At 29.5% G+C, this 25,170-nt stretch overlaps 2 protein-coding genes across 2 annotated transcripts in view; one reads left to right on the plus strand and one right to left on the minus strand.

Moving 5' to 3' along the window:
- Positions 1-25,170, minus strand: part of LOC142318336 (uncharacterized) — a 353,802-nt gene that overhangs the window by 198,161 nt on the left and 130,471 nt on the right. The window lies entirely within an intron of this gene.
- Positions 4,407-24,078, plus strand: LOC142318534 (uncharacterized). The gene is made up of 7 exons (XM_075355095.1): positions 4,407-4,641; positions 4,831-5,382; positions 11,898-12,205; positions 14,877-15,062; positions 17,748-17,948; positions 20,940-21,136; positions 23,907-24,078. The coding sequence occupies exons 1-7, from the start codon at positions 4,407-4,409 to the stop codon at positions 24,076-24,078; spliced, it is 1,851 nt and encodes a 616-aa protein (XP_075211210.1).

Raw genomic sequence — 25,170 nt, forward strand, 5'->3', positions numbered from 1 at the left:
CAAAAATACATTTTGATACATTTTAATACAAAAAAGATTTTATATAAAAAAAAAACACATGAAAAGCTGCATACAAAAGGAAATAATTAATTAATAAAGCCAGCAGCAAAATGTGTTTTAAAAATTATAATATACATTATTCATTTCGAATACGCTTCTGATAATTTATAATAAAATTACTGCCGATGGAAAAACCTATATTACTTTAAAATAACGTCTTATTAATGCAGAAAAATACTGTGTATACTCGGGCTTGTATCAAAATGGATAAAAAATTTCTTTGTAAACTTGAAGTATCAAGCGGTTTTATACAGAGTTTCAAGAGAACAAACAAATAAAAGGTGAATGAGTTTTACGTTACTATAAAATAAAAGAATTTAAAACAAGAATAACAATAAGGTTTATATTGTATATGTATAAAATAAATAATTCTCTCAACATGAAATTTTTAGATTAATTAGATTAAGAAATTGTTAGTTATTTAATAAAATGAAAACTTAATTTATATTATTTGTTTTTATTATTATGTTTTTATCTGGATAGTAACGTATAGGGATTGATGACTAATTTCTGTTAACATATTTTTTTTCTTTGTTAGGATTAATGAAAATTAAACTGAATTTTTTGGTGCGTGAGTATAAGCCCATCCAAAGTTTTTAAATAGATTTTCTGAAGTGCCGGAATTTGAAGCTACTTTTGCAATGACATTTTTTCAATTAAGATAAAATTCAGAATAACTAAGTCATTTATTATTATTCCCCGACTGCCTCTATAGTCCCAGTGTACGGGACGACACTTTTAAATACAAATAAAAATTGTGAAAAAGATTAAAAAAAGTTTATCTGATAATTTACCGTGTATTTTATTTTTATTTATCTTTACTGTCATATTGCTTATTTAAAGTGACTTAATTGATTTTTTTTCAACAAAATTTGATAATTTCATGACGCATCTGTTATTTCTCTTCATTTTCTATACTAACTTATACAAAGGAAAATACAAAACATTATCAACTGTACTAAGTGAGAGGTGAGGCAGATTACGAATAATTTTTATAACCAAAAGAAATAGACAATAAAGCTCTTACGCAATAATCTGAATTTCAATTCCCAAAGTCCCAAACTGGTTCTTAGTTATTGTGATTAACTTTCTTTTAAAATATTTTGAAACCCTTGTGGTACCTTTACAAAATAAGTTTTTTAAACTTATGTTCTTACATCATAATAATTTAACATTTTTTATAACAATACGTTATTACCTTTTCTAAGTACTTTAATCTAAAACTTGTAACTCATATTAATTCTTCTGCTGTAGTCACTAGAATTACTTTTTTCTAAAATTATAATATACGATATTATAATTATAATTAAATATGATATTGACTTTTTAAGGATAGGCTACAAAAGGTAAAATATCAGAAAGTAAAATATTCAACGAAATTATTTCAAAACTTTTCACAGTTATTTAATAAAAGTAATCTAACTATATTTATATAAGAAAATATACCGGGCACAGCCAACTTAATATTTTACGAATACGTAAGTACTTTTGTTGGCCGTTTCATTTGTAAAATTATACATCACATTATAAACAAACAGTAAGACTTGCTAATTTTAATTATTTATTATTATTTTTGTTTGAAGAAATTTCAAGTAAATTACAGCCTCTGATAAGAGATGAATCTTTGTAGCCTGTGGAAAATATCAAATATAACTGTGATTCGAATACAGGATTTACAGGACGAAAGACATAGATGCTACTATAATTATTAAGAATAAATACTATAAAAAATATAAGTCGTTACACACTTTGTTAACAACTATCAATAATTAAATAGTTAAGTACATCTTAATACTTTTGTGTATGTACATAAATATTCAGCTTAGACATAAGATTTTTAGGTAAAAGTATGGATATATTCAATTAAATATTAACCTATAATAACTATTCTATTTTTATTATTTTTAATTTATTCATGTTTCTATTGTTTATTATTTTCTTTTATATGCTATTCTAAAAAAAAATTCACCTTAAGTTTTTATTCTAATTACCGTTTGGTATTTGGTAGCATCAATTTCAGATAGACTATTACGCAGAAAGCACTGAGATTAAATTATAGTAGATATCACAAAATAATACCTCAGTAATTTATATCAACCAAATAATTTATAACAGTTACGAGGTACTCAAACTAATTGAAAATAAAATACCGTTAATTGCAATAAATCTAAATCCTATGTAACCATAGAACAGTTGTCCTAACAAGTAATGGACAATGATAACCATTTGCAAACCGAGGTGAACAGGTTATTATTATTATTATTTTTATTTTTTTTTTTTTAACTGAATTTTTACGGGCATCGACTGCTAAGGTCATTAGCCCTCGTCACATTCTTTAAAAGAAATTATTATCTCCATCAGGATCGTCATATGTAAGGGTGTAAAGGGCCCTTACATTTTATTTAAAAACACAAACTTCACAATAAACATGTAAGTGAAATATAATTGGATTTGTTTTTTTTTATTTTGGACTGATTTTGGAAAACGGACTTACCTTTTTATTAAGTTTTTTTAGCTTTACGGCTAATATTTTATTGGCAATAAAGTCTATAGTTGACTGTCAGTGGCGGTTTCAGATACCATCGACTATAATAATTTTGTTTCGTTCAGTGATAAGAATTGGATAGAGGAATTAATTGATTTTATTTCAAATATTTGTTATCTAATGATAGCATAGACTGGTGAAGCACTATTTATTATTATTATTATTGTTATTGTTGTTGTTGTTGTTATTGTTGTTATTGTTATTATTAAGAACATTCTTTACGATATTTTGAGGGTTTTTCTGGTTGCTGAGGACTGTTTATCTGTTTGTTTACATTTATTTATTTATTTTTTTTTAATTTATTTATTTTTTTTTTTTTTTGTTATTTCTCTTTATTATTTTGCAAAAGTATGGAAGTGTAAAATCTGGGCCTTTTACCTCTTTTAAGTGATTGTCTTTAATTTTCTGGTTCATACGTTGTTCACGATGCCGGGCAGCGCGGATCGTTGTCCTCTATGTGATGAGATTTTCTTTGGGAAACAGAAGTATTTTCGTTGTGTGGTGTGCACGGTTCGGTGTCATCAAAAATGTTTGGGACTTTCGGCGGAGGAGGTTAGATTGTATTCTCAGAGCAAGAATTTTAAATGTGGCTCTTGCATAAAGAAACACGTCATTATCGATGATAACACTTCTGTTGGACACAACGTTGAATCTGATAATGGCACTGTTGGTGGTTCTATTCGGGGAGATATGCTGTCTGTTAAGGGTGTTGAATGTATTTTGAATGATACGGGTCTTCCAATGAATCCACCCAAGGTGGTTTGTGATAGCTGTTATAAGCAGAGCGATATCATTGCGGATAAGGATTTGCTTCAATCTCTGCGGTCTGCTGTTGACGAGGGAGTTCTGGAAATAATTCGTGCCCTCCAGTCTGAACTTAATGATATAAGGTTTGAACTTAAACGTCTTCGATATGAGAATTCTGAATTGAAGTCTTCGATTAGCGAAATAAGAGGTGTAGTCGTGTCTGGCATGGTTGTTCAAGGTGGAAGTTTACACAGGGATGTTCTTTCCTCTGGTTCTTCTTCTCTTTCGCCTGCTAACCTTATTCCTGATCCAGTTAGACCTCGTTGTGGTGATGATAATATTAACCTCTCCTTGCCATCTCACTGTGCTACTTCTGTATTTAATGCGGCTAAGAGGAATAGCAACATGACACGAGTGCGGAGTTTTGATGCTGGGTGTATTCAGGATGCGGTGAGGTCATCCGGAAACGCTTCGCATGTGGGTTACAAAAATGCTGAGGGACTTACTTCTGCTACAGTTGACGCTGTAAATAAATCCGCTAACCCTATGAATGATGTTTTGACTGCAGCCTCCCATGATGTGGCTAAGAAATCTGTTTGGACTGTGGTTGGCTCTGAGAAGCGTAAAGGCCCCAAAGTGAAGTCTTTTCTTGAGGGTTCCATTGCTCCGTCTAACCCTAAGAAAGGGGTGAGGTCTCGAAATGCTGTTTTTGGGAAAGGCGACGTATGCTGTGATTTGGTTAAGACCAGGACTAAAGCTCTTTTTGTTTCGAGGTTTAACTCTTCAACCGGGGTTGGTGATATCACCAAGCTGCTTGGGGGACACAACTTTCAACATCTTCAGTGTATTCGTCTGAAGACTAGGTACGAGTCGTATAGCTCGTTTCGAATTGAAGTTTGTGCTTCGGATTTTGACAGCTTGGTTCGTCCTGAGATCTGGCCTGTTGGTACGCTGTTGGCTCCATTTTATGGTCCGTTGAGGCCTGATGCAGTGTTTGTAGAAAAAGGTTCACGGGAGGATGGATTGCAGCTCGGTAGCGATGGGTAAATTGAGGATGATCTACCAAAATGTTCGTGGTTTGAGGACTAAGCAGGATGAAATTTTCGCGTCCTTGATTGATTTTGACTTCGACGTGGTTGCCTTGACTGAGACTTGGCTTAGTAATGAGCACTGTGATGTCAATCTGTTTCCAGACTGTTACCATGTTTTTCGGGCTGACCGAGATTATGCTGCTACTTTGCTTCAGCGTGGTGGTGGTTCAGCTATTCTTGTAAAATCAAGCATTAGGTGTACGAGGAGGAAGGACCTCGAGGCGTTTCCTGAGGCTGTATGGATTGAGCTAATTCGACCAGGCATGAAGAATTTGTTGGTTTGTGTTATGTATGTTGCTCCATTTTTAGCTTCAATTCTCCTCGACCAATATTTTGATTTTCTGTATAGGCACGTAGATATTTTAAATTTTGATATTTGTATTCTAGGCGATTTTAATGTATCTGGAGTGTGCTGGTCTACTAGAAGTCTTCCTGCAAATATTGGGTTTTATGCTAAATGTAAAGCACGATCGGTTTTTGATTTTGTTGACATGATGAACTTGGACGTTTTTACACATGAATCAACGGATCCTTCCTTCTGTAATAATGGTTTGGATTTAATTTTGACTAACTGCAGGATTTTCACTAGAGCTGCTGAGGCTCTTGTTTGCCCTGATAAGTTCCATCCTCCGTTTGAAATTGGGTTCCTTGAAGTCGCAACCGTTGATGTGGCGGAAACGGGCCTGGTTTTTCGCTATGATCGTGGTGACTATCGTGCGTTGTATGACGATGTGAGGTTTGCTGATTGGTGTAATGTTCTCTTGACCGTCGATTTGGAGGAATCGGTTCTGGGTTTACAGAAGATAATTACTGCAGCGATTGATAAACATGTTCCTGCATTTCGTCCTAAGTCAACCAAATTTCCTCCTTGGTTCAATAGGAACATTGTTAATCTTCTCAAGAGGAAGAAGGCTGCTCATCGCAGGTTTAAATCTTCTGGTCTGTCGGATGATTATTTCTTGTTTTCTCGGCTGCGTAGAGATGTTAAGTATGCGATAGCGGATGCCAGAGTGGTTTGGGCTCGGAAGTGTGAATCTGACCTTTGTTCTAATCCGAGGAATTTTTGGAAGTATATTTCTCGACAGAAGTCTAACTATGTAAGGACTCCGGCCCCTACTGTCGATGGGCGGACTATTTCTGATCCTCGGTTGAGTTGTCAGCATTTTGGTGAATTTTTTCAATCAGTATACCAGGACTTTCCTACGCAGACTACGTCTGGTGGCGCCTGTATCAACAACCAGCGGATTCTTGACATTCCGATGGTTTCATCTTCTGACGTATCCGGTGCTATAGGAATTCTTAACGCTAGATCGGCGGTCGGCTTGGAGCGGATTCCTGCGTTTGTTGTCAAGGGTTTGAATGAGATTGTTTCTCCTATCCTTGCTTCCCTGTTTAATTGGAGCTTGTCGTCTTCTTCTTTTCCGTCCCTATGGAAACACGCAGTTGTTACTCCTATACCTAAGCCTGGTGTCCCTTCCCTGGATAATTTCAGGCCTATTTCTATCATCGGTACTTTTTCCAAAGTCTTCGAGAGGATTCTATTTAGACATGTTTATGACCATGTTCTCCCGATGTTGTCGTCATTTCAGCATGGATTTATTAAAGGTCGTTCACCAGCTTCTAATTTGGCCGCCTTTTTGCAGGATTCAGTTAATGCAATTGAGCATAGGGGTCAAGTAGATGTGATATTTTTTGATTTTACCAAAGCTTTTGACAAGATACCCCATCATTTGTTGTTAGCAAAGACCAAGAGCTTCGGCTTCAGCGATCGTTTTAATGATTGGCTATCCTCTTATCTTCGTGACAGGCGTTTTTCGGTTCGTTTTGGTGGACAGATGTCTGAGGAATCCTTCTTGGCTAAGTCTGGAGTGCCGCAAGGCTCGGTTTTGGGTCCCCTTCTTTTTATTATTTTTATAAATGATATCGGGCAACTTTTGACGTGCAATTTTCAGATGTTTGCGGATGACGTCAAAATATATTGTCCGATCAGAAATAGTATGGATCACCTGTTGCTACAATTGAATATTAACAAGGTTGTTGAGTGGGCTGACCGCAATTGTATGCCCTTGAATTTTCGGAAGACCAAACATTTGACTTTGTCTCGTAAGACGTCGAGCTCTGTTTTCAGCTATAGGATTGGTACGCACGTTATTGTCGCTGAGACATTGGTTGAGGACCTCGGGGTTTTATTTGATGCGAAGTTGTATTTTCAGGAATACGTTGCTCGGATTGTCAGTAAAGCACGCCGGGACCTTGGTCTTGTCCTTTGGATTTGTGGACGGTTTAGCAATATTTCCACTTGTAACCTGCTGTACAAGTCTTTGGTGAGGAGTCGCTTGGAGTACTCGACCGTGGTGTGGAAGAGTACACGACGTTTTGCCTCTGATCTGGTTGAGGGTGTTCAGGATAGGTTCTTGAACTGGATGCGTTTTAAGTTTGGAGATTGTTTTGTTGGTGCTAATAGAGAGGATATGTTGAGGCAATTAGGCCTTTCCAGGTTATCTGATAGAAGAACGTACTTTGACTTGGTTTTCTTTTATAAAGCTCTGCACAACAGACTTCCGACGCGTTATCATGTTGTCTTGCGGAACCAGGCCAGGTCAGTGAGGTCTTTTAGGCAGTTTGTGACGCCGGTTGGTTCCACCGTGTCTCCGATTGAGCGGTGTACCAGTGTTGCAGTGGAGTTCCAGGATAAGCTAAGCTTTTGGGAAGATGAGGCAGCCTTCGTTAAAAATTTGAGAGGGTTACGTGGCGATGGATCATTGTCCTTGGTGTGATGCTCACTTTCATGATTTTAAAATTATTGTTGTTTTTTTTAAGGATTATTGCTTATAACTTGTTTTATTTGGAATGTATTAGTAATGTTGTCTTTTTGTTTTTGGATGTTTTCATCTATGTGTTTTATTAACACTCCGTAGCTACCGTTTTTAAAGTTCTAATTATTTTTTGTATTTGACTGCATAATTGTTATTATTATTATTATTGTGTTTTGAATATTATATTTTTAATTTATATGTGGGTGTTCTTTTGTGACTTTATGTGATATTGTGTGGCATACAAAGGTTTTGTAACTGTTCTGTTGCACAATAAAAAAAAAAATAAATAAATAAAAAATTATTATTATTATTATTACTATTATTATCATTCTTTGAAATCAATTTCTGTTTGGAAAAAAAAAGGCAAAATTGATAATATTAAGAATATTTTAAACTCCCTATGTTTGCCATTTGAATCCCTTATTGTATATAAAAAATAAATATTTTTTTCCAAAATAAAACCTGTTAAAAATCATCATATTTTTCATGCTTAATTACGATAAAAAGAAAAGAACATACAGCATTTAAATAATTCTGGTTCCTGTCAGAACAATATTTATATGATATTCTAAAAATGTATAATAAACAACGCTATATTCACTTTCATTCAAGAGTTTTTTCTTATATTTTCTCATAACATGTTATTTTTGTCTTGTAAGAAATTCAAAGTCAGACCATTAATGTTATATTTTTTACACGACTGCCAAAAAAAGGAGTGTAGTGTGTTTATGGTGCATGTATGAATGTATATTTGTTACATGATAACAGCTCAACGGCCAAACCGATTCAGGGAATCAGGTTCACTTACACCAAGGAATCATGACCATGGTAGACCAAGGAGTACTAGGACTATTCAGTTAGAAGAAAGTGTTCTAATCGTGTGGAAGAATCTCCTGATAAAAGTACACGTTCTCTGGCAATACAAGGTGTGGGCCACATGACTGTGTGACGGATTTTAAACAGTAACTGCTTTTACTCTTAACACTTGCAGCACGTACAGGGACTGACTGCCGATGATTTTCCATGTAGATTGATTGACTTTCTGTAAATGGTTTTGAAGAACGTAAATTGAAGACCCTTTATTTTCGGCAAGGAAATTCATTCATTCACATTCTTTTCACAATGGTGAATCTTTCTACAGGGTGTTCAAAACTACCCCAACCAGCATATCTGGAGCGACGAGAATCCTCATGATACCTTCCAAATTAGCCATCAACAAAAATTTTCCCTGAACATATGGGCAGGTATTTTAATGACTATCTTTTGGATCATATTATTCCACCAAATCGCTTAAATGCTGAAAATTAATCTTGTTCATTTGACCGAAAATCTTCCACATTTGTTGGAAGACCTACCTCTACAATTAAGAGGAAATATGTGGTTTCACCACGATAGCGCTCCAACGCATTTCAATCAGTTGAATCAGATTTCCTACATGAAACTTTCCATTAAGAATGGATAGACAATTGGAAAATTATTACTTAGTTTGATACTAATTTACAATACTAGAGTTAACAATGAATAAAAGCAATTAATATTTAATTGAATTTAACGTAAAGTGGAGGATATGAAAACAAACACGAAATTACAACATTAATTTTCTGCCATAACTCGGCTATTTGTTAACCGATTTAACAAAAAATAAAAAGTCAGTTTGTTCAAAATAAAAGGCTTAATATTTTAGCAACAACATACATTTTGATAAAACTAATATTTATGGAGGTATAACGGATTGAAAAATAAACATGGCTGACATTTTGAAATTTGCAAAGGTATTTAAGTCCTGATTTTTTGCTAACTTTATTACCGAAATAATATTGTGATTCCTCTATTCGATCTTGAGATATAAATTTTTATGTAAACATAACAGAATGGTGGACAGGAGAGAACGAAGGAGAAATTGCCATTTTTCCTAAGGATATTTTTCGTTTAGTTTTCCAAGTAGAATCCGAAAAAAGTATAGCCAGCCCACCATTTTAGAAACACTCTGTATATATAAAATTATGTAGTTATGGGAAGAAGCACAAACTTTAATGAATTGAATTAATGAACTGTGATCGATGAGCCTCTGTCACTGTGTGAGCTGGGTTTGAACTGAATGATTCGAATCAATCGAATGAATAATATTAGTAAAATAATAGAATTAAATTTACGTTAAATAAAATAATATTAAATAAATTAAAAAAATTTCTGTCTAATAATAATGAGCTTCCTGTGGGGACTGCGTGTTAGGCTAAAGTGGTGAGGTGATGTGGCACCTTGTGCAAGGCCAGACCAATCACCATCAACTGATAGAAGAGAGGGTGTCCCGGCGGCGCGGTTTTGAGAGGTAAAATGGATTGCTCTTATAATATCTCTGCAAAAATCGTCCGATATTCATAATTCAAACGGGGTATTTGTTAGAAGGTTGAAAGCTAACTTTTGCATACATCAGTTGCATTCTCGATCTAACAGATCACGATTGTTACACGACTGCCCAAAAAGAAGTGAAGTGTATTTTAAGGGTGTATGAATGTATATTTGTTCCACCGTAGGAGCTTAACGACTGAACCGATTTAGATACATGACGCCGCGTTGGAATCCTTAAGTTTCCGGTATTGTCACAGGTTATATAAATTATAGAGAGATTAAATTTAATACATGTTTACATGTTTGAATAAATTTAAAAAAATTGAAAAATTGATTAAACAAAACTGACACCCGCACGCTCCTTAAATATCCTATATTAGTAATTATTTTACAATAAAGAGCAATGTTCTTTTTGTTGTTTTTTTTGGCAGTCGGTCTTTTAATTTTTAATATTTCTCTTCTTAATTGATTTCAAAAACGGACGAAGTTCTTAATTAGATCAATTTCGTAAGATAAAGGTTTATACCAAATTGACCGATTTGAATAATTTTTTCTTATTTTATAGACAAAGTTCCTCTGGTAGTCCCAGTAGTGAGGTACTACGAAAGTAGGTAATAATTTAAGATTATAAAGTACGGGAAAAGTATGAAACAAGTTTCAAGGTTTACGTTAGTGATTCTATGATATTTTTTGTTTGTCTTTACATTACTTACTACTGGATTTTAATAGCATATTCCGTGAATTCATCCTGATACTAAAGACATTTTAAAACGAAACTTCAAGAAAATTAGTTAGAAAACCCAAAGTAAAAAAATATATCATACGCTCATATTTCAAACAGTGTAAGTTTAGGCTCAGTAGTAGTTTCATGAGGCTGTTGCTCTATATTCATTTCTTATTTTTAGCAAGATGCAGGTTTCTAGTATTTTTCCTTTTTTGCAGATGCTCTTTTCATATGGCCGGGTTTTTTTCGATAAATATTAATATTCCATGATATTAAATTTCGGATTTATGAAATTAAATTAATGGTTAGTAAGTTGTTTTTAAGTATTTGATTTTAATTTAATGTGGTCTCCAAAAACTAGAAATGAATGATATTCAGTGCTTTTCAAATAAATATTGAATGATATTAATTTTTACTTTTTAGTGTGTTTTATACATAAAAGCTTGGTTTCACTTCACTGTATTATATAAAAATAATTTAAACAAATATTTATGAACTAAAAGAAAAATTCGCATTAAAAGGCTAATTTTTATATTTTAATGTCGGCTTATATCAACGTTTCTTTAATTTTGTTTTATTTTATATGAGATTAATTTAATACAAACTAAACTTTAAATAATATTTACTTAAATATGTAAAGCCATACAGCTTGTTTTCATTCTTAATTTGTAAAACATATGATGATGTAAAAAAAATCATTCAATTTTTTATGTTTACTTTTTTAAAAAGGGAAATAATTTTAAACTCCATAGTTTTAGTTTATCTTTTGTATACTGTGATTGTGAAATAAGAAGTAAGAAATAATGAAATTAATTTAAATGTTCATGTTCGATTTAAAATACATCTGAAAAAGTACGTATACAGTGTTTTTATTATTATTAACATTAAAGTAATTTACTCTGAAACGGACTTATAGTAAATTTGTGTATCTGTTGTAAATTTGCGAAACAAATTAGTTGTGTGTCAAGTAAATCACTCGAAACCCAAAACTTGTATTTTTTTTAAAATAACGCATTAAACAGGAGGCGGAATTATCATTATAATTGAAATTTCTTGACAATGATTGACCGCTTTCAATTTTTATTATTGTTTTAATGCTAATATTTATTACTCTGTAATAAGATCATTTTTTAACCTCGTATTTCAGGGCTTGTTTTTAAATTCAATACACCAATTTTTTTATATTTATCTAGAAGTATTTTTTTAAAGCTATTTTATGTAATAATTTGATGGTGTCAAGGAAATGTTACGGAAGAGATCCATAAAGAAGGAAAAAATAAAATAGAAAGTAAACAAGTGCATGGTTATTTGTAAATAACATACTATTTTGGAAAATATAATCCAAAGTCACCTTACTGCTAAAGTGAAATAAAACATTTTTTTAAAAGATTTCTGTAAATTTTTTAAGTTAAGTTATGGAAAAAATTAAAAACTAGGCTTCCAGGGAAAATGTGTAACTATTTGCACAATTTTACTGGTTTTTTTTTACTAGTAACTATTAAAAAAAAAATGAAATTGAAAGTATAATTTGTGCAACTATAAACGTTTATTTTACTTTTTTACAGATTTAAAAACTGGAATAAATATGCGTACTGGTAGAATTCTAATGAGTTCAGCTAAATGTGTTTCTAAAAAAACAGTTAAACTACCATCAATAAAATCACCACCAAATGCAAAGGTTACCATTTGGGGAAGTTCTTTTCTTACTAAGACGATTTTACTGGATTTGAAAATGTCACCACTTCTGGAGGAGATTAGAATCTTTGATGAAAAACCTAAAGCAGTAAAATTAGCCAATGACTTAAATCAGATAGAGAGTACTTCTGTGGCTCGTCCATTTTATGGATCTTATCAGATTGGATTTGCATTGGAAGTATGATTTAATTTAGTAATATCTATATTTTGTGTCATACAAATCACTAAAATTTAATATAAAATAATTATGATGGTATTATATTTTTATAGAATAACGACGATAATTGTGCTAATAAGTTCAAAAATTAATACTCGTAATAATTTCGTAATAATGGTTAAAATTAGCAGGTGGACTTACATTTACTTCTTATCTGATTTTTAGTTAACCTTAGAATTGAATTTTGTACTAAGTTGGTCATAATTAATTTCTTTGAAAGGGGTAATTTTTTTCTTTTAGTCATCCCAGAAAAAAACTTTTATTATGCATACAAGGACATAAAAATTCCAAATAAAAAAAAAAATTTAAACATGCTTTCTATAAAAACTGAAAATCTAAAAAAAAATATCTAAACATCGTATTAAAAAGTAAAAAACAATATTTTAAAAGTAAAGGACTACTGAAAAATTAAGTTTAGCACATGAAATTATTCAATTCGAGGGAAAGCATAGGGCATGGGGCTCAGTTCTATTTTGTACCTTAATTTTTATGTTACCTTATTGTACCTTTTATTGTACATTAAGTTTTAAACATAAAACTTACATCAAGTAAAGGAATTAAAGTTGAAATCATACGCACCAATTTTCTAATGAATTTTCACTCTGTTTTCTCTTTAATTTCACTAAATTTGCATAATAATTTGTTTATATGTTTTCTTTAAACTTAATGAAAACCCTCGTAATATATCCCAAGTTTCTACCCCAAACTGTTTTAGAGATGTAGCGATCTCTAGAGAAAAGAATTTATCTACTTTTCAACCTTTTCCAGTTAGTATCTAATCGATAGTTTGCATTACAAAAAATAATTTCTATAATTTTAATTTCTCTATCCTTAGGGGGTTACGGATATGTCTGTAAGGGGATGAACAAGTGAGTCGATGAAAAAGATCTTTATAAATATGTACATATCTATACTCAATTGTGATTATAGATTTATCAAATATACACGTTAATCAATTTTAATTTACCCCGTTTGTTAAAAAAAGTTTCATATGCATATGATTTTATTCCAGCACTAGTAAATTAAAACAACTAGGTAATATTCCTTCAGTAGTTTTCTCATCTTTTAAAAATAAGTTTATAAATATTAATATTATACAGTATTTAAAATATATTTGTGACATACGAACATATAGCTCATCTTTTATAACGTTACAAATATTATGTAAATATGGCTTATATCAGTTAGTATCTCTACTGAAAGTATAAGCCGAACCATTTTTTTTTTTTGAAAATGTTTATTTATTTATTTCATTTATTTGTAAACGTTTTCATCTGGACCCATTCAGGGTCTACTGGTGCTACTACTGTTTTTTTTTAATTATTTATTTTTTTTTAAATTCATTAGAAAATTCCATTCCAGTGATTCAATAACATTATTAACTATTATCATTAAAAAAAATATATTTGTTATTCATGAACTGATAGCCTTCTTTAAACATCTCAATTTAGCATTACAGCTCAGCTGTCTGTCTGTATAACTTCAGTATGGATTGATAGATTTTTAAGCAGTTTTCCAAAAACCTATAAAATTTCTTTCTACATGTTAGTAATTATCTGAAATTACACTTGCGTTTTTAAATAGTTCAGTAATAACTAGTTTGTTATTAAAAACTCAGTATACTAATTTATAATTTTATATATATAATTTTTTTTTTCAAGAAAATGCTTCAAAAATATAAAATTAATTTTTTAATCTACTTTTAATTCTTTAATTGCTCAAACAGAAGGTTTTTGTTTATATAAGTACATGATATACGTATTGCACCAACTCCTTCAAATAATTGAGATAGAAGCTCATCGAGAAGTTTTCTCTTGGCGGCTGAATGTCGTTTAGCAGTAATAAAAACCAGCTACCAAGCTGTTCAATTGCTTATCGTGGGAGGAAACAATCAATTAAATAGCACATCTATGAAAGTAATGAAAATATAGAACGTTTATCTTAAATTTTTGTTTGTTTTATAGCTCCTCTTAATGATTCGTTTAACAGGAGAATCTACACAAAGCCATTTATCAAAAATTTGAGTTCGTAATTGCTTAATGTTTTTTAAAAACTAATACTCTCTCGTAGAGAATTACAGGAATAGAGCCGAATGCTAGTCAGAAAGTATAGACATTAATGCAGAAATTGTACGTAAAAATCCTCCGTTTTCCAGATTTTTCAATCTATGACTAATTTAAAAAAAAAAAATCGTAGACCTTTAAAATCCTCTTGAATTTTTAGCTTAAAGAAATGTTTTTCAAAACAATTAACAAGTTTTATCGCGAATTAGTTTTAATCAACTAATTTATTTGAATGATATATTTGTGAACCTGAATTACAGTACTGAAAGAGTAACTCCATGAGCTTTATCGTCTGTTTTTTTTTAACGAATTATTTATAATCTGGTATTCATTCAAATAGGCTTAAAACCTTAATCTTCTTAGTTGAAAAACGACTAATTCGGTATTATATTGTAAAAAAAGTTTGCGTATAACTCCCTGAAATAAATATTTTTAATAATACCATATACATTTCAAAGGAATATTTTCATCGTTTAACATGTAAGAAATTATTCTAAGGATTATTATAAGTAAAATTATGAACTGCTTTCATATAGATATATAATAAACAAATACATTTTATATTGTAGGACGTTGATGTAATTGTATTAGCAGCAGGTCATTTTCCAGTTCCTGGGCAAAAGAAGAATATTTTATTCAAGAGAAATCTTCCTATTGTATTAGATATGGCATACGAATGCGCTCATCATAATCCGACAGCTGCAGTTGTGGTACTAACACCGCCTGGAACTCGTAATGTTCCGATGATATCGGAGGTAAATGTAATATTTTGTTACTGATATGTAAATAACGGTAAATTCACATTCAGAATTTTGTTCTATAGTTGTATAAAGTTGAAATCTTTATCTCTATAAATATTGCATTGACACAGTATAGGTAAGATTTATGTAGAATTTTGGTAACGGATTGATCAAAGGGGAGAACGAAATGTTTTGCTAGTCTATATTCATTTGAAAAAAAATAAATTCTATAAATAAAATTATAGACATGAATTCAATATTAGTATATTTCTATATTTCAGAAATATAAATTCAACTCTATTAAAGTTTTCTTGATATTCTTTTATATTTTCATTTTACAAGAAAAAAAAGTCTGAAAATACCCTCCAAGCTCATACAGAAACTGATATAATAATAGTAATAATATAGTAATAATAATAATAATAATAATATTTGTTTCTTTGAAAGTGACTGATGTATGACGTATTTTTCAAGTTTACTTTAATGCTCTCGATAATTATCTTAATGCTGGTCATTTTCTTCGTGTACAGTTGTTGCTGTTAATATGACTTAAAATCTATTTCCATTTATTTTATTTTATAAAAAATACAAATTCTTACTAATAATGATTTATTATTTTGCTTAAATGCTTATATATAGCAATAATGCAAACTTTATTAGCATAGAATTTATAAATACATATTAAAACAATATATAAGACCAAAAGAGAGAAAAAAAAAGTTAATTTTGTTGCAAATTATTGTAGTAAGGATGATATTGGTTTTATGCATAACTGCACAGTAAATCATAATGTTTACTTCCTTTGTACGTAATGAGGAAGTATTGTTATCGCAAAAGATTTTGATTTTCAGATATTGACGGAAATATCCATTTCGACCATCCCTGAATCCATTTTGACTAATGCAGGGGTTTCGGCATGACGTCTGTAGGTACATATGCACCTACGTATGTACGTATCTCGCATAAATCAAAAGCGATTAGCAATAGGATGTTGAAATTTTGGGTTTAGGAATGTTGTAACATCTAGTTATGCACCTCTCCTTTTGATTGCAATCGACTGAACGAAAAGTGTTCATTAAAATCCAAAATCCCAAACGATTTGGATTTTTTAACTGCAATAATAAGAGCCCTCATTGAGAGCTTATCAACGATATTTCATAAATGGTATTTATTTTCATTAGTTCCAGTTATAGCCAAATAAAACTTTAATTAATGAAATATTTGGATCTTAACAAGGGAAGGCACACCGGTTCAAAACAGACTTCATGTCAGTCTTTTTTTTAATTTAAATATATTGATTTAATTATTAACCCGTTATTGTAAAAAAGTTTTAGAATAAATAATAATTCAATAATAATAATAATAAAAAAAAAATGAAAAAAACGAAGTTATTAGTGAAATAAAATTTTATGTACTTTTAAAAATGTTTATATTTAATTTAATAGGCATTATTACATATGTGAATATGTAATAGATTTGGTGAAACATCTGATTATTTAATATGATTTGAAAATTATAATTTAGAATCGTATTATTTTTTGATTTACTAGTTTAATTTTCATTTGTTTTTTTTTATTTAATTATGCTGGAATTTGTGTTTAATTTTATCTACATTAAAGTTAACTACAGAGTACCTGAAAAAATAGACCCTCACAAGAACAACATATACAATAAAGATCGGGTATACATGCCTGATCTTTAATAAATTGCAATAAATTCTTATCGTTTATTTCATTACTTCTCTGATATTGTCGGACAATATGTTCCCTAATTCAGAGTTGATCATCATTTCGTTTATTTGTTTTTTGTTGCCAATCATTTAATCGTTCTTTGGTTTGGTATAATTCTTCTGATATTAATTTGTGTAGACGTTCTCTAGTTTTCAAACTTTCTCTCTCTTTATATTCATCATCCTCTCTTAATCTTTTTATTCTTTCTAATTTTATTCTTTTAATAAAAATCTTTTATTAAACTTAATGTCGTTTGTATCGAGAGATATTGCCTATATCGATTCTCATTGTTTATATCGATCATTGTCTATATCAATATCGAATTCCTCAGACAGTTATGTGAATAAATATTATATTATTAAATTATTATATCATTAGATATTACGGAACTAACTTCATGTATTCACTTCCGGTACAAATAAACTGTAAAATTTTCAGCGAAATCGGTTAAGTAATTTTTGAGTTATTGGGCACACACAAAACGAAGATTTTCTTTTATTTTTAGAGATTGATATCGTTAATTAAACATTGTTGATCACAGATATTAAAATTGTATGGAAATTGATTACCATGTTATAATGAAAAATTTAATTTCTTGAGACCTAAGTAATTAATAAAATATTTCATTGAAAAGTAAAATTAGTAAATTGAATTAAACAAATAATTATTTAAAAAATTAATTATTTTTTTAAAAAATAACTAATTTATTGTATCATTCTGTATTTTAATAGAAAACAATCTTCAGTTTGACCACGCTATAAAAACAAAAAAAAGTTTACTTGGAAGATACTAATTAAAACGAGTTCCTTTAATTACTTATTAAATTTTAACATTATTCTACTTACAGCGAAATCCTCGTTCGCATTTATTTATTATGAGATATTTTGGTCAATAATTAAAAACTAAACTTTACCTTACATTAATTTAATACTTATTTGTTATGTCTGTTATATATAATTATATTTTTCAGCTCTATGGAAAAATTGGAATAAACGATGGAGGTCAAATAATGTCGCCAATGTATCACTATGAAATGGTAGCATGTAAATTAGTATGTGAGACGTTAAGGTTGCCAGCAAGTGTTGTATCTGTACCAGTAGTGGGTGGCTGTTGTCCAGATACTATTATACCAGTATTCTCCCTTGCAACACCTCAAAATGAATTTTCAAAGGTAATGAAAATTACAGTGCAATATTGTATATATTTTTGAAAAATATATATTTAAAGTCGTTAAATAATTTGGTCAACAATTTCTGGGACAGTTTAATTATTTAAATTCATATGATGGTAAGGATATTTAAATAATTTCTACCTAAGTTCCTTACAAATAAGTTTCTTAAAGATAATTACTGGAATTACAACTAGTGGATGTTTAATAAAACCCATCAACGATTTTGTCGAATTTTATGTAATACATTCATTCTAATTTTTATTTACAATAACATTGATAGTCTGTTTTTAGTAACCGACATTTCGTTTAATAGTTTTAAGCCTACAATAAAAACGATTTAATAATTTATAATCGTAAATTTTTTTTATTTTCTAGCTAATAAAATAATTTCAACTACATTCCTAAAGAAAATTACGAATATTTTGTACATGTGTAATATTCTCTACTTAAGGACCTTTTAAACTTTCATAGGCAAGATTTTCTGCGAATTAATATTGAAACGACACAAATTAAAATCGAGAAGTGAGACTTTCTCGATTTTCTCTAGTACAGGTTGCTCAGATCTTTCTAAGAATATAAATATAATAAAATTGCTCACCCTTTAATGTAATTACAATATTTAAGAAATATTATATTCTCTTCTTTGCTCAGTTATTTAAAAAATCGATGGAATAAAAGATAAATAAAAAAGGAAGAGAACAAAATGGGGCTACTAGAATTATCAAGTTTTTTAAATGTTATTTTAAAAAAAGTAAATTATGAGACATTTGGAATTGAATTAAAGTACGAATAACCACCTACAGGTAATAATGAAAATTTATATACTTTTCTCTAAGTATAAATAATAAGAAACATTTTACAGAAAAGACAAATACATTGTTTGTTATAAGAAATTTAATTAGAGTAACCTTCCATTGTTATACAACTTGAATTAATGATGAAACATAAATAACAAATTTAAACACATACTTTTCCTTAAATATTCTAAATCTTTCGTACTAAGTACGTGAGTAACAATAATGAATAAATTTAGGTGATCAAAATTGCAATCTGTCAGGAGATGATTCTATAGTCAAAAATAAGAAAAATGTTCATATAAATATAGGTCAGAAAACAGTTTCTTTAGCGAGTTTCGGCTCATGAAACATTTAACCGCACTCCTTTCTTCTTCCTCTATGAAATTTAGCCTTGCTAAATTTGTTGAGTACGAAGCCAGGAATAAATTTGGTGCTTCCTTATGGTTTTTTGAACTAAACGTTTGAATAAAGGTGGTTCCAGATCTCTATTTCACATAGATATTAATGAAAACGTGGTAAAACACGAAAACGTTGGCCGAGCTAAATTATGCATTGAACAGAATGCATTGGCCACATTGAGCAACTGCTTTAGAGAAATGTTTGCAGCTTTATGAAGTAACCATATCCATAGGTAAATCGTTTTAGGAAAAAACCTAAAAGTAGGTTATTTTTAATTTTTTAAGATCTATTTTGTATTCATTTTTTCTCTAACCGATAAGTTTTTTATTTGTTTTCATTTGCATTATGTTCAAATAATGAAGAAAATTGATTTGTTTAAAATTGTATCACTTTTCCGATCCAGTTTGTTGTGTGTTTTGTTTCTAATTAAAGTTGAACTTCACAAATGTAAGTTTAATTTTAATGGACGTTGTTTACGTCAATTTTATCAAAATTAAATTCTCTACAGAGTTATCTGCAGATTTTATTTGTTTATTGGTAAATTAACTTAATTGGTAAGTTATTTTATTTCTGATCTAAATAGTGTATCGTCTGTCAAAATATTTTCGTATTTTACCTCGTTTTTCTTTAATCTCAGTGAAATAGAGATCTGGGACCACTTTTATTTAATTTCTGAGATACAAACCATAAGGAAGCACTAAATATACCCCTCGATTTGTACCCCAAGAATTTAGCACGATTTAATTTCACATAGGGACAAGAAAGCAGGGCATATTTCCTGAACTGAAGCTCACTAATCACCGTTTATTGACCTATGTTTATGTGAATTTTTTTGTTTCGTGTTTTTGGCTATAGAATCATCTCTCGAGAAAATGGATTGCAATTTGTATAAATATATATATATATATTTTTTTTAAATGTTTAATGTTATATTTTTTTATGTTTAAAAAATGTAAAAATAACAAAAATAAAATTCAAATTTTTAAAAATCTCACGACGATAAAAAGGTTAAAAAACGTGACATAATTAAATAACTCTATTTTTACCATATAATCCTCTGTCACATTGTGATATTCTTTTTAAGACATTAAAATTAAAAATTTTGATTAATTGTCGTACGTGACTAGGTTGATGACGAAAGCTTATTTATGCAGTCCACGGATCATGCATGACGGTAAATCAAAATTAAGATTTTAATTGTGAATTTTATTGTCTTAAAAACAATATCCAAATGTCACAGAGAATTATAAGGTTAAAAAATACAGCTATTTAATTATTTCACGTTTTTTAACGATGTGTTTTAAAATTTTTAATTTAATTTTGTATTTATTACTTTTTAAAGATTAGTAGACCTGTGCTCAACAGTGGGGCATTTATCGGCTGAGGATGATGATGAAAGTTTATTATACTTGACCGTTGCAAATTATTTAATAATCCACACAATAATGTAGCTTTACTGAGGTGAAAAAGACTTAGAAAACATTCAAAAGTAGTTTTGAAGAATAATATCTACTGCAACGCCCCCTGGCGGCTTATATAATCTACGAACCTGCTCTAGGGTGATACCTATGTAAAGCAAAAAACCGCATCCAAATCGATCCAGTAGTTTTTGAGGAAGATGGTAACATATATATACACACACACACACACACAGAGAGAGAGAGAGAGAAAGAGAGAGAAAACCTCTTACCCCAAACGCATTTACCATCTCCGTTCCGTCGTGGGTAAAAAGAAACTGATCAGAATTTTTTAGTATATTAAATTTTCAATTTTTTATTAGTTTCATTTTTTACAGATGGAAATGGAAAATATTTTAACTTCTTTAAGAAAATCTCATGAAAAAGTATCAATACAGCAAAAAGGAAGACCACCTTCGTTATCAGTTGCGTTAGCTGCTTCAAAACTGGTTCAAGACATTGTGTTAGGACGCTTTGCCATGGAACAAGAACCTTGTTCAGTTTTTTTGAAATCAGATGTTATTATGAATGTTAAGTAAGTCTTAATTGTTATATATTTTTATTTTAATTAATAAAACTACACTAAATTAATTATACCCTATGTTTAACATGTTGAACACAATATTTACGAGTATAATTGTTAGTATTTTTTTATTAAAAAAAAAGTATTTTAAATACGCTCCCCTTATAAAATTATAATCAGTTTTTCTTACCTTTTTCACTTTATTACTTTAACTTTTACATATTATCTTGCTATTTCCATTAACTAATAGTAGAAATCATATCATTTTCGGTTTGCCTCTAATAAGACCCTTCCCACCCACTACTTCCAAATTTTAAAATAGGAACAATTTTTTCATACAATAACTAGTTCTTCAGCTTATTGTGTAATATTTTTACTGCTTTGAATCATCAAAAGAAATTTATTTACTATTATAGTTCTTAATCTTATCTCTGTTTCAAATATTTCGTAGAATTAATAGAGCACTCTGAATTCATAAATCCTTTTGCAACAAATCTACACGGTTGTTATGAAGTAAATTCAACATAAATATTTGTATTCACTAAAAAAGTAATTAAAAGAGAACATAGTGCATTAGTAGAACAAGTACATTAGTGTATTCTGAAAAACGGTTGGGTTAAAACCTAACTCGAGACAAGTTCGTGTTAGTTACTGATGTTCATTTACATTAAGCTCTTTAATATCATCAAAATTTACATAATAGCATGTTTTAGTCAAACTATGAGTAATTATTTCTTGAATTTTTGTAAATGTTGCTGTTTAAAAAATAAATCTAGTAAAACCATACTTTTTTTGATTAACAATTGTGGTTATACGTTTTTAATCAGTTTCTGTTTAAATTTCGTCAGCTTACACACAACATATTTTCAAGAATATCAGTAGATACAGATGGAAAAATTTATTTTTATAAAATATTTCGTAAATAAGGTGGCACCGCTAGGCATCCGTCTGTGAATTGAAATTTTTTTTAAAAATTAATTAAGTCTATCCGGTTGGTCTAGTGCTTAACTCGTCACCAGAAATCAGTTGTTTAACAGCTGATTTTTGAAGTCGAAATCTCTGAAGTTCAAATCCTAGTTAAGGCAGTTACTTTTATACGGATTTGAATATTTGTTATTGGATACCGGTGAACTTTGGTGATCGGGGTTCAATTAACCATTCGTCTCGTGGATGGTCAGCCTGAGTCTGTATAAGGCTGACTACACATCATTTTCATGTCATATTTCAATATTTTTTTTATAACTGTGCGTTATGGAACTTCATTATTTTCAGTTATTTTTACAGTTCCCCGATATTGATTTAAAGAAGCGTTAAAGAAAATACACTAAGAAAGGAATTCAGTCTGTAATAAACTTATAGTAAAAGCGGATAGGGTAATGCAGTTACATTAACACCCGTGGTGCCATTAAGTACTTCCTTGGTGATGTTAAGTGAATACCGTCGAAAAGTTAGATAGACACACTTTCAGGCTATTACAGAAATGCTTCATGCAGGCAGAACATTTGGTCTACTACACAAATTGGGTCAATTTTGAAAGCCTGTTTCATCATGATAACTGTAAAAGATTATTGTGATAACCATGAATATTTAAAAAAAAGAATATGTATTACAACAAAAGTGAAATTTTACGTGAATTTCAGTAAGTGGACTAATTTATTGCATTGTAATTAGAACTACGCTTATACATTCTACATTTTGCCAATAAACTTCTAATTTTAATGACACCCATCAAATAACGATTAGATTGTACTGTGGCTTATTTTATTTCCCCATTGTTTAATTTGATTGATTAATAGTATATTAATACAGTAGTTTAACACTCTTTTACTCATAAAAAGCATGAAATATGCTAATCGTTTATTAAAATAAAGTAGTAAAGATTAACTCTAAAGAAAGGTTTGCAAAAAATAAAAATTGATTACTAGTCCACTTTTGCTGCTAAATAGTAATCATAATCTGTAGATTTATACGAACTAGTGAAAAGAATAATAAAAATTAGTAAATAGAATGATAAAGAAATAATTTTTTTTTTAATTAAAAAAAAAGAATTGTATTATTTTTTTTATTCCTTTAAATCCGTTGATCTTAATTTTTAATAATTTAAATGATCATCTTCTGATAATTTATTTTGCTATTCTGCAGAATTTCTCTTAGTTATTTAAATGTTTTAATAAAAAATACTGCTGATTGAAAATTTCAAAAAACTAGATAAAAAATCTGATACCACAGATGTATCAGATGGTACAGATGGTATCAAGTCATGTGGATACCACATGACTTCCTTTGTATATCTATTAAATTAAATACACGATATTTTTTTTTTTTTTTTTTTTTTTAATGAAAAGTACATAAAATTTTATTTCATTAATAACGTCTGATATTTTTTAATTTTTTTTATTCTTATTATTGAATTATTATTTTTATTGTAAAACTTTTTTTGAGTCAGAGGTTAATAATTATTAATTAATCAATATATTTAAATACAAAAAAGGAAACGAAATCGGATTTGAATCTATATGCCTTCCCCCATGTAATAAAACCCAAATATTTCATTGATTAAAATTTTATTTGGCTGTAACTCTGAAACCAATGAAAATAAGTACCACTTATGATATATCGTTGAAAAGCCTACTTACGTTTTTTTATCTTTACTTCGTACAAGGAAGTAAAAACCGTAAGTAAATACCTGGCTAAGATTTTACAAAACCATATAAGCTAAAATTAGATGTATTAAAATAAATCCTCCTTTATTGTAAATTTGTTTTATTTTTATTCTTTGTAGATATTTGGGTGCTCCAGTTTCTTTTGGTCCAGGTGGTGTTCAACACAATAAACTTTTGCCACAACTAACCGATAAAGAAATGAAAATGTTAGGAGAAGCCGTTGTCATTCTTCAAAAAGACGCAAAAATTGCTGAGGCAGCTGCTTCAGCGAGATGGAATGAATTCGAATAACATTACCATATTGCTTGAATTTTATTCTTTTAAAATTAATTTTAAATTTATAATTTTTAAAAATAAAAAGAAAAACTGATAAATTTTATGAATGTATAAAGTTCTACCATATACAATCAATGTAGTTGTTTTTTTTTTTTAATAGATATAGATATTTTTAATCTTAAAATTAAATTTAACCCTATCTGTTTCATTTTACTTCAACCACACTAAACGAAATCGTGCGATCTAAGATTATTTTCACAATAAATTTTTCTTTGGTGTCAAATGTTTTTTTATACGAGTGCAAGGTTAGAGCCAAAAAAAACTTTTATGAAAAAAATAAACCCAAATAATAAACATCTTCTAATAAAATTACCGCTTTAAACCATATTAAACAAGTAATGGGGAAACTGACAAATCTGAAAGCTCTCACAGCTGCTTACATTCTAGTTTCTGCGAATGAAATGAAAGACAAATGAAAAAAAATTCATCGAATTAAACAATATATTGGAATAAAATTCTATTTAATGGTATTTATAAGAAACTGAAACACCCTAGGCATTTTACTCTTCTTAATAAAATAAGGAATGCGTAGCCAGCTAAAGATTTTATATGAAAACAGAGTACGAAATCCCTAGGTAAAAATTGAAGTTTTACCTCACATTATTGTTTGTACTTAAATTGTTACTTTAAATTTTCTTCATTTCATTTTTATTTGATTTAATTTAAGAAATAAAAAATTATTTTTGGTTTTATGTATTTATTTGTTAGTACTTATAATAATGAAAATTAGAGATATCTAATATTTAAAATAACTTAAATACATACAGAATTAGTCAAAAATATTGAAACCTCTCAGTAACTTTAATACCGTTCCAGAGAGAGTGCTGTAACTTCAGGATAAGTTATCGGTAAACTAATTTACCTTTTGACGAGAAATAGAATTTCAGTTCATTCTTGGTGAGTGGCCCGAGAGTTGTAACTCAAATATTTTTGATATATTATATTACTTTGTGTGATACATTATATTAAAGGTCTTTTTAAGAAAAGAAAATTGGTATAAATAAAAAGTTGGTACAATGTCGCTAAAATTGGCGGTGAATAAAACTT

The sequence above is a fragment of the Lycorma delicatula genome, chromosome 1 (assembly GCF_047948215.1).
Source record: "Lycorma delicatula isolate Av1 chromosome 1, ASM4794821v1, whole genome shotgun sequence".
In the NCBI taxonomy this organism is placed as follows: Eukaryota; Metazoa; Arthropoda; class Insecta; order Hemiptera; family Fulgoridae; genus Lycorma; species Lycorma delicatula.

Bases quoted from the DNA above. Each gene is read 5' to 3' on its own strand.
- LOC142318534 (XM_075355095.1), top strand. From the start codon at position 4,407: ATGATCTACCAAAATGTTCGTGGTTTGAGGACTAAGCAGGATGAAATT. The intron at 5,383-11,897 runs GTCTGTCGGATG...ACTTTTTTACAG, and splicing joins TCGCAGGTTTAAATCTTCTG to ATTTAAAAACTGGAATAAAT. The intron at 21,137-23,906 runs GTAAGTCTTAAT...TATTCTTTGTAG, and splicing joins GATGTTATTATGAATGTTAA to ATATTTGGGTGCTCCAGTTT.